The sequence below is a fragment of the Notamacropus eugenii genome, chromosome 5 (assembly GCF_028372415.1).
Source record: "Notamacropus eugenii isolate mMacEug1 chromosome 5, mMacEug1.pri_v2, whole genome shotgun sequence".
In the NCBI taxonomy this organism is placed as follows: Eukaryota; Metazoa; Chordata; class Mammalia; order Diprotodontia; family Macropodidae; genus Notamacropus; species Notamacropus eugenii.
Window position 1 is genome coordinate 24,973,885 of NC_092876.1, and position 12,772 is coordinate 24,986,656.

At 41.8% G+C, this 12,772-nt stretch overlaps 1 protein-coding gene across 2 annotated transcripts; it reads right to left on the reverse strand.

Moving 5' to 3' along the window:
* Nucleotides 1-806: 806 nt before the first annotated feature.
* LOC140503655 (myeloid cell surface antigen CD33-like) lies at nt 807-7,564 on the reverse strand. 2 transcript variants are annotated; one of them, XM_072607805.1, is made up of 6 exons: nt 7,467-7,564; nt 6,683-7,066; nt 5,822-6,106; nt 5,435-5,522; nt 5,233-5,329; nt 807-1,034 (listed from the first exon to the last, which is right to left on the reverse strand). In XM_072607805.1, exons 1-6 carry the CDS (start codon nt 7,504-7,506, stop codon nt 930-932), a joined length of 999 nt encoding a protein of 332 aa, XP_072463906.1. In that variant the 5' UTR covers nt 7,507-7,564; the 3' UTR covers nt 807-929. The 2 variants fall into 2 exon arrangements, with proteins under 2 accessions (XP_072463906.1, XP_072463905.1); XM_072607804.1 differs by lacking the exon at nt 807-1,034 and having other exon boundaries at nt 4,777-5,329.
* Nucleotides 7,565-12,772: the final 5,208 nt, after the last annotated feature.

Below are 12,772 nucleotides of genomic sequence, written 5' to 3' on the forward strand. Positions count from 1 at the left end.
CCTATCCCCATCTTCCTTCTCCCCACTTTCCTGCCTCCTTTTGTGCATCATCTTCCCCTTTAGCTTGTAAGATCTTTGAGCATAGGGACTGCCTTTCTTTTTGTCGACATATCCCCAGCACTTTGGACAGTTCCTGGCACATAGTATGCATTTAATAAATGTTTACTGGATTAAAAGGAGAGAATTTGGACTGAAAAAAAATAATAAAAAGTCTCTATGCTTTGAGTAAATAAAGAAGAAAGAAGAGAGAGAAAAGAAGGAAGGAAAACGAAAGAAAGAAAGAAAGAAAGAAAGAAAGAAAGAAAGAAAGAAAGAAAGAAAGAAAGAAAGAAAGAAAAAGAAAGAAAAGAAGAGAAGGAAGGAAGGAAGGAAGGAAGGAAGGAAGGAAGGAAGGAAGGAAGGAAGGAAGGAAGGAAGGAAGGAAGGAAAAGAAACAACTCTAATGCATCAGGAATATGAGAGTATCGAGTAGCCAAGCTCTGGGGACCTAACCTAACTAATAAGTGCTAGTGGGAATTGGTATGGTACTGCCAGAGTGTGTGTTAAACAAGGGATACACACACTCTAACACTGAAATTCTATGATCTGTGCTCCTCTGACTCATGTAACAATGGTTTTGTCCTCTGTACAAAATAGGACATGACTTCTTGGAAAATGCCTCCTCTGCATCCTACTCCTTTGCCTCCTGGGACTAAGCAAAAGAAAAAGGAATTCTTTTGTCAGGTTATCTCAATGTCATAAGGAAGATCAGGGAAGGACCTCAGGAGCGGGTCTCCAGGCAGAGTGAGCTCTTTCCAGGAACAGAATTAAATTGTATCTTCTTTATTTGACTTCCACCCCATGAGGCCCAGACGTCACCTCACTGAAACAATCTCTGAATACTGGTCATGGGCATCTTGGTTCTCTGAGTTCTGGCTCTGCAGGTTGCTTCAAGAACGGATTTTTCTGAAGTTAAGGGATGCATAGTGAATCTCTTCTGAGGGTGCTTGGGTGACTGAGCTGGACAGAGGCAGCCTGGGACCCCTGTGTTGATCCTATAGAAGTAAAGAGAAAAGAATCCATCACAAGCCCAGGATGCTGAGGCTCTTGGCCTGACCCTAGAGAACCAATCATGGTTTGAGAAGCTTGCTGCCTTGACTTTTGATCAGGGGCCTTTCTCTTAGGAATGGTTAGTGCTAGTTGCTTATGCATATGACCTATCAACCAAATTATAATCTTTTGGGGGGTGGGGCACAGAGTGAGATAAAAGGAGAAGGAAGCCATAAGCTGGTAGTCAGAAAAATGGTTTTGAGTGTAATCTTTGCCTATTACTCCATGGGGGAACTTTGAGGGGGCCCCCACTGATGTAATCCCCCTGCTGATGTAATAGCTGGTGCATGTAGTTCTTTAAGTTCCACCAAGTGATTTGCAGATCTTGTTTCACTGGACTCCCAAAGCAACCCCATGAAGCAGATGTTAGTGATATTATTATCCTATTTTACATATGGGGACAATGAGGCTAAGAGACATGGAGTGATTTGCCCAGGGTAAATCCCAGTGTCAGAAGTTGGCTCTGAACCCTCTTCATGACTCCACAACCAGTCCACCCTGCCAAGTTATAGTACATCTTATGTTACTGTGTGACCTCTTCTCCTTTCTGGGAAAACTCTAAGCTCCTTGTGTAAGTTCCTTCCTTCTGCTGGGGCTCAATTTTCACCTATATAAAATGAATGAGGTTGTACTAGGCAAGCTCTAAGGCTTTGCCAGTGACTTGCTGCATGACCTTGGGAGAACCCTTTTCCCTCTCTGAGCCTCTGCTTTTCCCTCTGTAAAATAAGCTCTTTAAGATTTCTTTCAACTCCTAAGTCTATGAAAAGTGTGTAACCTTGGGGGAGTCACTTTCTCACTCTGACCTCAGCCTCACTCCCTATAAAATTGAAGTGAATCAGTCCAGGTGATATCTTAGGTCCTTTTCCTCCCTGATCAGGAAGCATAGGGATGCGTTGCAAAGAATACTAGATGTGAAATCAAAGGACATATCATTGAATGACACTGCCTCAGTCACAAAGTGGCCTCAGCAAAATATTTTCTCTTCCATTATATGTGAATCTAAGGGCTTAGGTGAATTTATTTCTAGGGTTCCTTTACCCTTAAAGTCCTGATCTTATGAACTCTATTATATAAATAAAATGCGTGAAGGCAAGAGGGCACTAAATAAGGAAGGTCTTGATTCAGAGCCTTGCATATGGGGAGAATTATGGCTTGAAGGGTATGACCAGGACCATGGAACAAAGACTCTCAGGGATATGAGGGAACGGCTACTCCCAGCTGAGAAAATTGAAACCAAGAAAGGAAAAGGAGCTCGCCTCCACTTCCTGATCTTGCCATCTCTTGTTGACTCTCGCCAATCTGCCTTGACCTTATTACTCAGCTGAAATTCTCTCCCCAGAATCATCAACTTATTACACAATAGAATGGTTTTTTCTCTGTCCTGATCTTTGTTGACATTTCTTCTGCTTTCGATGATGTTCATCATCCTCTTCTCCCAGGTATTCGCTTCTCTCTGAGTTTTTTGTCACTGCTCCCTCTGGGTTCTCCAATCTATCTGATCATTCCTTCTCCATCTCCTTGGTTGATTTGTTTTCCATGTCATACCTACTAACTATGAGTATCCCCCAAGATTATGCCCTGGTTTCTATTCTCTTTTTCTCGGCAATCTCTCATTTCGTAATTTCATCAGTTCTCATGGGTTGGATTACCATCTTTAGTCATATGACTCCCATATCTATACAGACTGTCCCAGAAGTTTTAGTGCTCTTTAAAGTGTGTTTGTTTGATTTTTGATACCATTAAACTGCACTGAGACTCCTGGGACATCTTGTATATTCAGCCCAACATTCTCTGCTAAACTAGTCCAACATTATTAATTTACTATTAGACATTTCAACTAGATGTCCTGTATCCATCTCAAATTCTGCTTATCCACAACAAGACTCATTCCATACCCCAAGTCCCCTCTCCCTTGATCTTCTCCATCCCCTTGGAATTTCCTGCCCTGTTTCAAGTGCCCTGTCTCTACAAAAACTTTCCTGGTGCCTTAACTATCAGTGCCCACTGTCCCATAATCTCCTTGTACTCATTGTGTGTGTATCCAATAAATAATTACATGCATGCATTTTGTGTCCCTGTGGAGACAAAATTTTTTAGGGGTAGAGGATAGGGCTCTTTTCTTTTTCTCTTTCTGTCCCCACTGCTCAGCATAATAACTGACACATCATATGGGCTTTATGAATGCTTATTCAAGGACCTCCTCAGCCCCCCACCTCTACAGCCCCTTTCTCCCTATGATTGGAGAAGATAGAGGGTGATCTTGGAGAACTCCTCAAAGATCCTCCATTCAAGCAGAGCGCCCAGGACTGCCCTCTCCTCATTTTCCACCTGAATGCTCTCCTGGACTTTCTCATGTTCTCCAGAAACGCATTGTCCTGCAAAATCACATCAATTCAGGGCTGCTAGTGCAGTGAACAGAGCACTGGCCCTGGAGTCAGGAGGACCTGAATTCAAATCAGGCCTCAGACACTTGACACTGACTAGCTGTGTGATCTTGGACAAGACACTTAACTCAGATGGCTTCCCCTCCCCTCTCCAAATAAAAAGATTACTTCAGTTCTCAAACTCATGCATGCCTACGTTGGGTGCCTCAATCTACCACTTTTCAATTTCTTTTTGTGCATTGTCTCCCACATTTGGACAGAATCTCTCAAGGGCAGGGATTATCTTTTGCCTTATTTCGTATCCTCAGAGTTTAGCACAGTGCTCGGCACATGAGAGATGCTTAATAAGCATTTATTTAGTGACTGACTGATTGATTGATTGACTGACTGACTGAATGACAAGGTCTCAGATGTTGGTGCAAACTCCTCTATTTCTCATTTAAAAGCCCTTCACTCTCTAGCTACAAACATTGGTTCAAGGCTAATGAAAACATTATTCCCTATGGTACTTGCTGTTCTAAGCAAAAGGGTCTACATGTTATTCTCTGTTCACAACTTTTCACATTCAACCTCTGCACCTTTGCAGAGGTAGTGGACATGACTGAAATGCATTTAGTCTGGCTACTCCCCTCTGCCTTTTGGAATCTCCTAGTTCATTTTGTGGGCAGCTAGGTGGTGCAGTGGATAGAGCACTTTGCTGGGAAGCAGGAAGATGTGTCTGAGTTCAAATCTGGCCTCGCACTTACTAGCTGTGTGACCCTGAGTGAGTCACTTAACTCCAGTTTCTTTACCAAGAAAACCCTCAATGGGGTCATGAAGAGTCGGACACTACTGAAAAGTGACTGGATGGCAACAAGAAACTTACTTTATAACTCAATTCAGAGGCTACATTCTACAAGAAATCCTGCCCCAGTAGTTAGATCTATCCCTCCCAAATTACTATAGTATGAATTAGTTGAGATAACCTATTTCATAATTTTCAGTTTATGTTGTCCTCTTCCCTCCCACCCCATCCCCACAGCAGAATATAAGTTCTATTTCATAGTCATTTTACTCCAAGCACCAAGGACAGTATTTGTCACTGTTTCTTTTTGACCCAACCTACTATTTCATTAATGTAAACTATATTTTTCATCAGCATAGAGAAGTGAGGTGGCACAGTGTATAGAATGATGGGCCTGAAGTTAGAAAGACCTGAGTTCAAATCTGGCCTCAGACACTTACCAGCTGCTTGACTCTGGACAATTCACTTAACTTTGTTTGCCTCAGTTTTCTCATCTGTCAAATGAGCTGGAGAAGGAAATTGTGAACCACTCCTAGTTTATTTTGCCAAGAAAACCCCAAATGGGGTCATGAAGAGTTGGACATGACTTAAATGATGGAACAACAGCAGAACACATAGCCCACAGAGCTAGTAGAAGTCACAAGCAACACTTGAAAACAAGTATCCTTGACCCACCCCCATCAGCTTTCCACAATGCTGCCTCAGACCTTGCACATAGAAGACTTTTAAAAACTCATACTTGAATTGAAGCTGGCCCAACTCCTTCGTTTCAAAAATTAAGAAACTAAGACTGAGAGGGAAAAGACCATGTCTGAGATCCACTGAACATAATACTCCAAATGTGGCCTGACCAGGGCAAAGACCATCCCCTCTTCTTGGTTTATAAGTGGCAGAAACCATTTTTGAATCTTTTTTAACATCCCTGAGTTTTGGAAAATGAGAATGGCATTTCAGAACCATGGTCAAGTCACTCACCAAAGGGACCCCTTCATCGACCTGATTTACATTATCCACCTCCTTGTTGTTCTGGGGGTCTGAGTCCTCTAACTGCTTCTTCTTCAGGAACTTCACACTGAAGAAATGAGCCCAACATTGTGACATGATCTCCAATTCCACCACTGGGGTAGTCCTTTCCTCCCACACCCAACTCAGTTCCAATGTCAGTCACCTCACTCACAGTGCCAGAATGAGACATAGTGCAAGAAGGGCCATGATCCCGATGCCCAAAAGGATCCCTTTAGAGAATGTGAGGGTGGAATTTTTATCTGTAGAGAAAAAGGATTAGATTTGTAAGGGTCTCCAAAGAATATGTGATTCAGGCAGCTAAGTGGCACAGTAGATAGAGTGCCAGCCCTGGAGTCAGGAGGACTTGAGTTCAAATCAAGTATCAGACACTTTCGGTGCAGCTTTGCCCTCTGTAAAATATCAGGTGCTGCTTTTTCGTATTAAGGATCTAAACCTTCCAGAAGTTTCTGGTGTTCTGCTTATCAGCCTAAAATTTTTCCTCTTCCATTCATAAAATACCTATGTTTTCAGAACCTAGTGCCTAGCCCCCAGTACTCACAGATAACATTGAGATGAACAGTTTTCTCTAGGCTCACTTTGGCCCCAGGGAAGGTCAGTTGACAGGTAAGATTGGAGCCATGGTCTTGGAGTCTTGGGGTGAGGGTCAGCTCAGAGAAAAAGGGAGTTTCTCTGCTCAATTGTTTGGAGGAGAGGATAGCCCCTGTCCAAGAAAAAACAGGGGGTGTCCCACATGCTAAGACCAAGGGGGAAATACAAATCACTGTCACCAGGTGTCCAGGCTCCAAGGTCCCTGGAATGTAGATGTGTGGCTTCTGTGTCAGATCTGGGAGAAAAGAAAATGAAGCAGACCTCAGATAAGGGACCTCCAACTTTAACTAATAACTTCCATACCATCCCTGATATATCTCCGGGTTCCTCTGACAGGCAAATGCCCCTTCCAAAGTTAAAGCTCTGTCATTCCTTCATCAACTCATGGCCTGAGCAACTCAGTGATGCCTAGGGGCCCTGTTCCAGCAAATAAGAGCACACAATATGGTCTCCACTATAATGTCTTTCGTGCTGTCCTCTATAACCTAGATATTCATTCCTCTTCCAATATCTCTGGCTCTACCTCTGACTGCCAGGATAGTCAGAGTCATTGCCAATTCCTGACTCACTTAGCCTTAACTCATGCCTTGTTCTCCAAACGGAGAAGACCACAACTAACCCCTCTCCCATGTCTCACACCTTCTAAACTCTTCCCTGACTTTGTCACAGGTCCTGACTGGGATCAGACCTATTCCTGTGACCTGTCCTCACCTTCACATATGGAGTATGAGGGACTCCACTTCCCAGTGATTCTTCAGAAACTCCCTCAATCCCATGGCCTAGATCCCTTCCCTGTCACTAAGGTCCTTACCTTGCACAGTCACATTAATCATATAACTTTTGTAATTGAATTTCAGAGTGTCTCCTATGTGGATCCGGAAGAAATATTGCCCACTGTCCCTTTTCTGTACATCCATGATGCTCAGGGAGCAATTGTTCTTCCCAGGATCCCCAACAAGATGGAATCGCCCCCTGGCCTCCTTCTGCACCTGCTGCTTTGGGTTATTTGTCGCCACTGGATTGTCTCTGTCAGTATTGGCTCCTTCTTTGAACCAGTATCCAAGAACCGGGAAGCCCCGGGTTGCATAATATGAAGGGTAGGAGAAAGAACAGAGGACCTGGATGCACAGTCCTTCTTCTACTGTCACTGATGATGGGGCCTCCAGCTTAAACCCTTCCTTCTGGGACAGGGACCCTGCGGGCAGAAAGATACTCAGGCAACACTAATCATGAAACTTCAAGTAATAGAACAACCATTCTTACAGCAGGAACAGGTCTCAGAACAGGATATCAGAGCACAGAGCATGGAAAGCATCTGAGAGTTAGAAGCAACCACACAACAAAGATTACTCAAAAGGAAAGAGAAGTCAAACCATCAACCTTCAAAGCAGATAAAGGATTTAACAATCATCTACTTCAATTCCTTTATGCATTGCTGAGGAAACTGAGGCCCAAAGAGATTTTGTTGACTTGGCCAAAGGGCCCACAACCAGAGTCAGAGGTGATAGGACAGGTAAGACCTTCTGGCTCCAAGGCCTTTGGTCTCTTTGGGGAGTTACCCTAACCATCCCAACACCAGCCCTTAACCCACTCACCCCTCAACAACTGGAATATCAAGAGCAGCAGCAGCAACATCTCTGATCCAGTAGAGAGATATGATCTGCCTAGAAATACTAAATGCTACGTCATTCCACAGAGCCCATGAGTCCCCACATCCAATCAACAACCAAGATGAAATGCAAAGAGGAAGCTAGGATGAGGAAATGCACATTTCCTCAGAGCTCTGGAAAATGGTGAAAAAAATGAGTTTTGGGCTTTGAACTCTCGACAGGAACAGTCAAAGCCCTCTAGTATGTGGCCCCAGGCCCCCTGTACCCAAGTCCCCTTAGAAACTGAGCCCTCCAATGGAGCCACTCAGGGTTTACACTATCCAATATAAGGTTATGGGAGAGTCTGATCAAGCTGTAGGTCTATATGAATAAGCAGGGTCTGGATGTGAGAAGGCAGGGAGGGAGGAGACTCTCAAGTTGTCCCTGACTAGAGACAGGGAGAGGGAGAAGGGAAAGACCCAGGCAGAAAGAAATGAGTAACCAGAGACCACAAACACAGAAGGAGAGCTCAGAGACAGCTTACAGTCAAGGCTACCTCAGCCCATGCTCAGGAGGTAGTCCTTCCAACTCTGTCACTGTGCAGCCTGTCATGGACCTCCCCAGGATTCAGACTTTAGATTGTGGAATACGGAAGGGAATTTTGAAAAGTTTTAGAGTAAGGAGGGACCTCAGTACTTGGAGTATCAAAGCTGAGAAGAATCTTAAAATAAGAAATGTCTGGGTTACGAAGGACATGTATGGTGATGATCATTGAATACATGAGAGCTGATGAGATGATCAAGTAATACAGAATGAAAAACACTGAGAGTCCAGGATAGAATCATGGGGGTACTCATGATTAGGGGTTATAAAATAGATGAAGATCCAGCAAAGCAGACTGAGAAAGATCAGATATACCAGTAGAAAGAGAACCAAGCGAGAACAGTGACATGAAAACTCAGACAGAAGAAGTCATCTAGGAGGAAAGTCTGATCCATAATGTGAAATGTTGCCAAGAGGTCCAGACTGAGAAAATTAAGTTGGACAATTAAAAGATCTTTGCTAATTATGGAGAGAACAATTTCATCTGAATGATAAGGAAGATAGATGAGAGAGGAAGAGAGAACAGAAGGGAAGGGAAGGGAAGGGAACACAAGGCAAGGCAAGAGAAGGGAAAGGACAGGAAAGGAGAAGACAGCAGAGGAGAGGAGAGAGAGGATGAGAGACCTAGAAAATTCCTGTGCCTTCTGGCTGGGAAATGGCATGCCTACTTTTAGAATCAATCAGGTGAAAGATCTCCTATCAGAACCTGGGGTCTGGGATACTCAAGCCTACAAGTTCTTAGAGTTCTGAGGAAAGGGCTCTCAAGATCAGAGAGCACATGTAATGAAAGAGTAGTTCTTGGCTCTTTCTATTCCATTGTGGAGTCCTACTGAAGCTCCCCTTTAGTGTGTGAAACTTTCTGCTGGGCACTGAGGCCAGAGCCCTTGGACAGTCCTCAGGCTGCCTGTCTTTGGATTCACTGGTTCTCTCCCCACGGGTAGAAAAGATGGAAGCAATAGAATCTGGAACACCAAATCTCCAAACCATTTGAAGTCATTCAGGAAATTTAAGGACAGCCAAGAGAATACTTTTGTTGGGGTAGATTGAAGAGAGGAGAACCCAGAGAGACCACGGGGTTCTTCTTGCAGTGGGTAGGATAAGAGTAACTGACAATAGAGGAAGAAGGCAGAACTGCTCAAGCATTGTTTGCCCTTTAGTTGTTGTGTTAAGGAGCATGAGTGACCTCTGCACTCAAAATGATAGAATTAAACTGGTTAACAGGGAGCTGACACCTAAGATAATTGAGGTGATGGTATAGCCACCTCTAGCTGTCCTGGATAAGTGCAGACCATCTGGCCCAGAGGAATCATATCTTTGCATCGTGGAAGAATGGGTAGATGTGATTATTGAGATCCAGTCAGTGACATCTGATCATGGAGAACAGAAAAAATGCTGCAGGACTGAAAAAAGATAAACATACTCATGTTCAAAGATAAAGAGTAGAACAGTGTCTGCAGAATGTAGATCAGACTTGAATTCCTGGGACAACTAGGATCAGATTATTTTTAATGATTAGCAGACCTAGAGTAAAGAAAATAGTGATGCCAAAGAGTCAGAATCTTTTCAGGGTAACCACCAGAGTAAATTAGAAGAATTCTAGAGAAATGTTTTTCCTCAATTTTGGTAAAGGTATTGATAAAGAACTGCAAATTACTGTTGTAGGAAAGATGAATGTCCAATAAACAATGTTATCATCATATAGACTCAAGACTGGCTTGATGGCATGCTGATAAATAGCCTAGTATCAATCTAGAAAAAAATATCCAGTGAAGAACACCAGAGATGTGAACTGGGGCCTGAAGACGTGAAAGACCAGCCCATCAAAATTTTGGATAACACAAAACCAAGATAAGTAGCTTACACAGTGGGTGATAAGAGGCAGCATCCAAAATGTTCTTCAAGGGCTTGAACATTGGGATGAATCTAGTGAGATAATATTTAGCAGAAAGAAATTGGAAGTCTTGCCTTAGGTTTCAAGAAGTAAACTTTGAGTATTACACGGCGGAGGCATAACTAGACAGAAAAAGATCAAGGGAGTTAAGCAGACTATAACATCCATATGTAAGGAGATATGGTAGCCAACAACAGTGATGCCATCTGGTATTCCTTTGAACTTCCAGGACTAGAGAGGAGACAGTCCCTTTGCATTATGCCCTGTGGAGGATTGTGCCAACTCTCAGAATCACATTTTTGAAAGACCACTGATAAACTGGAGGGTGGCCAGAGGACAATGAAGATGGTGAATGACTTGAATCCATGCCACATGAGGAAAATTTGAAGGAACTGGGACATTCAGATTGAAGAGGAAATTATTTAGAGAGCAAATAGTAGCTATCTTCAAGTACTGGAACTGAGATTATTTGTAGGAGATCCCAGGCACGTTATTTCCATTCCCACAGGGCAGAATAAGAAGCAGAGGAGGTAAACTACAAAGAGGCAAATGTGGGCTAGATGCCAGGTACCCTCATGCAACTCCACTCAGGTTCTTTCTCTTTCTCCATCTGACTCAGGAGAGGATTGAGAGAATTATGGGAATTGAGTGAAACCCACTGACTCCACCTTGAGACTCAATTCTGGAGTTACCTCAGTTTCCTTTCTGTTCAATTATGGTTCTAGTCCATTTTCTGTCTTGTGAGAAAACTTCATTGCATTGTTTGATCCCAACCTTGTATGGCTAAGAAACTGAACCGCCTCTAACCACTACTTAACAATCCGTCTAAGGATGTAGGTTTTGCTGACCAGAAAACCAATCAGATATGAAAATTAATTCAAAGAGGTTGTTTTTTATTTGTTACAATTATATATCTCCAACAACCATATTTCTTGTCTGAAAACTGGTCCCATGCTGTCAATCAGTTACTGTTTTCATTGGAGGGAGGGTTGGATCTAGCAAGAGATTTTCACACACCTCTCCCTTTCAAAAAATAGCACATGATTTCTATGCAGGTAAAACACAATGATCTTAAAGGATGTACAAAGACAACATAAGGATCATAAGCCTCCTAGAAGGACTTGACAAATTAAAGAAAATTTGAATTCTACACTTAATGCAAGGAATAATACAAGAAAAGCACCAAGAACTTCTGACTACAGAAAAGAAAGATCTCCCCAAAAGTACACATTGATCACCTCCAGAAAAAAAAAAGCATCATCATCATCATTAATATTTCCTACAAATGTATAGGATAATTTACATTCACATTTAAATATATGAGGATTCTTTCAAACATTTAAAGAATTATTATGATTGTTATATAAATTTTTCTTAAAATGCAAGCAAAGCAATGTAGAGAATCCGTTGATAAGATAAAAACACTCCTAATATCTAAGCCAGGGAATGATAAAGCAAAGAAAGAGACCGATATCATTGACAAATATTGATCAGAATTTTAGCAACTTGTCCAAGAAATCATGCATTATGATCATGTTGGATTTCTTATACCAGGGACTCAAGGATGGTTCAACAGTAAGAACAGGAACAACACAAGAGTTACGTTCAATATAAAAACATTTTAAAAATATGATCATCTTAATTGATGCAGAAATGCATTTGACAAAGGAAAACATACATTTTTGCAATTTAAAAAGAAAACCTTTAAGGAATAAACAGAGCGAAATCTCTTTTAATGTAAACAAAACTACCTAAAACTCAAACCAATTACCACATGCTATAGACAAATGTCAGAGGCTCTCTCAGAAAATACAGGGGAAAAGCAAGGATTCCAATCTCCATATTATTTGACATAATTTTCAAAATGTTAGCAACAGCAATGTGAAAGGAAAGGCAAATGAATAGTATAAATACAAGCAAAAAGGAGAGCAAACTATCCTTATTGCTGAGGACATGCTAGCTTGCTCAGAAAATTCTAAGGAATCATTAACACCTTAATAACAAGCACTTAGTAAATGTTGAAATGTCTTCATAGCTTCACTAAACTTTCAAGTTACTTAAAGGGCTATTAAGCTGTGCAACCTTTTGATTCAGAAATACCACTACTAAGTCTATATCCCAAAGAGATCAAAGAAAGAGGGCAAAAATGTGTACAAATGTTATTTATAGTAGCACTCTTTATTGTGATAAAGAATTGGAAATCAAGGAGATGCCCATTAATTGGGGAATGGCTGAAGAAGTTGTGGTATATGTTGGGATGAAATAATATGGTGCTACAAGAAAAGATGAGGTAGATGCTCTCAGAGAAACATGGAAAGACTTATATGAACCGATGGAAAGTGAAGTGAGCAGAACCAGGAGAACATTGTACACAGTGATGTGAATGTATATGTAGATCCCATATCAGATTGCATGCCATCTTGGGAAGGAGGGGAGGGAAGAAAAGTTGGAACTCAAAAGCTTGTGGAACTGAATGCTGTGAACTAAAAATCAATAAATTTAAAAAGACAATGTACACAATAACAGCAGTATTATATAATGATCAACTATGTAACATACCTGTTCTCAGCTATACAAAGATCCAAACAACTCTGACGGACCTATGATGAAAAACGCTATCAACCTTCAAAGAAAGAACTGATGGAATCTGAATGTGATTGAAGCATGCTTTCTTTGTTTTTTCTTGGGGTTTTGTCGGTGTTTTCTTTCATAATGTGATTAATATGAAACTACGTCTGCATGACTGCACACATATAACCTTTATCAAATTACTTGCCTTCTCAATGATGGGAGAGAGAAGGAACAGGGGGAAAGAATG

Coding starts and splice junctions, on each gene's coding strand:
- LOC140503655 (XM_072607804.1), bottom strand. CDS start 7,506: ATGTTGCTGCTGCTGCTCTTGATATTCCAGTTGTTGAGGG. Junction 7,067..7,466: donor GATATTCCAGTTGTTGAGGG/GTGAGTGGGTTA, acceptor TTCTGCCCGCAG/GGTCCCTGTCCCAGAAGGAA. Junction 5,330..5,434: donor CTATGTCTCATTCTGGCACT/GTGAGTGAGGTG, acceptor TCATTTCTTCAG/TGTGAAGTTCCTGAAGAAGA.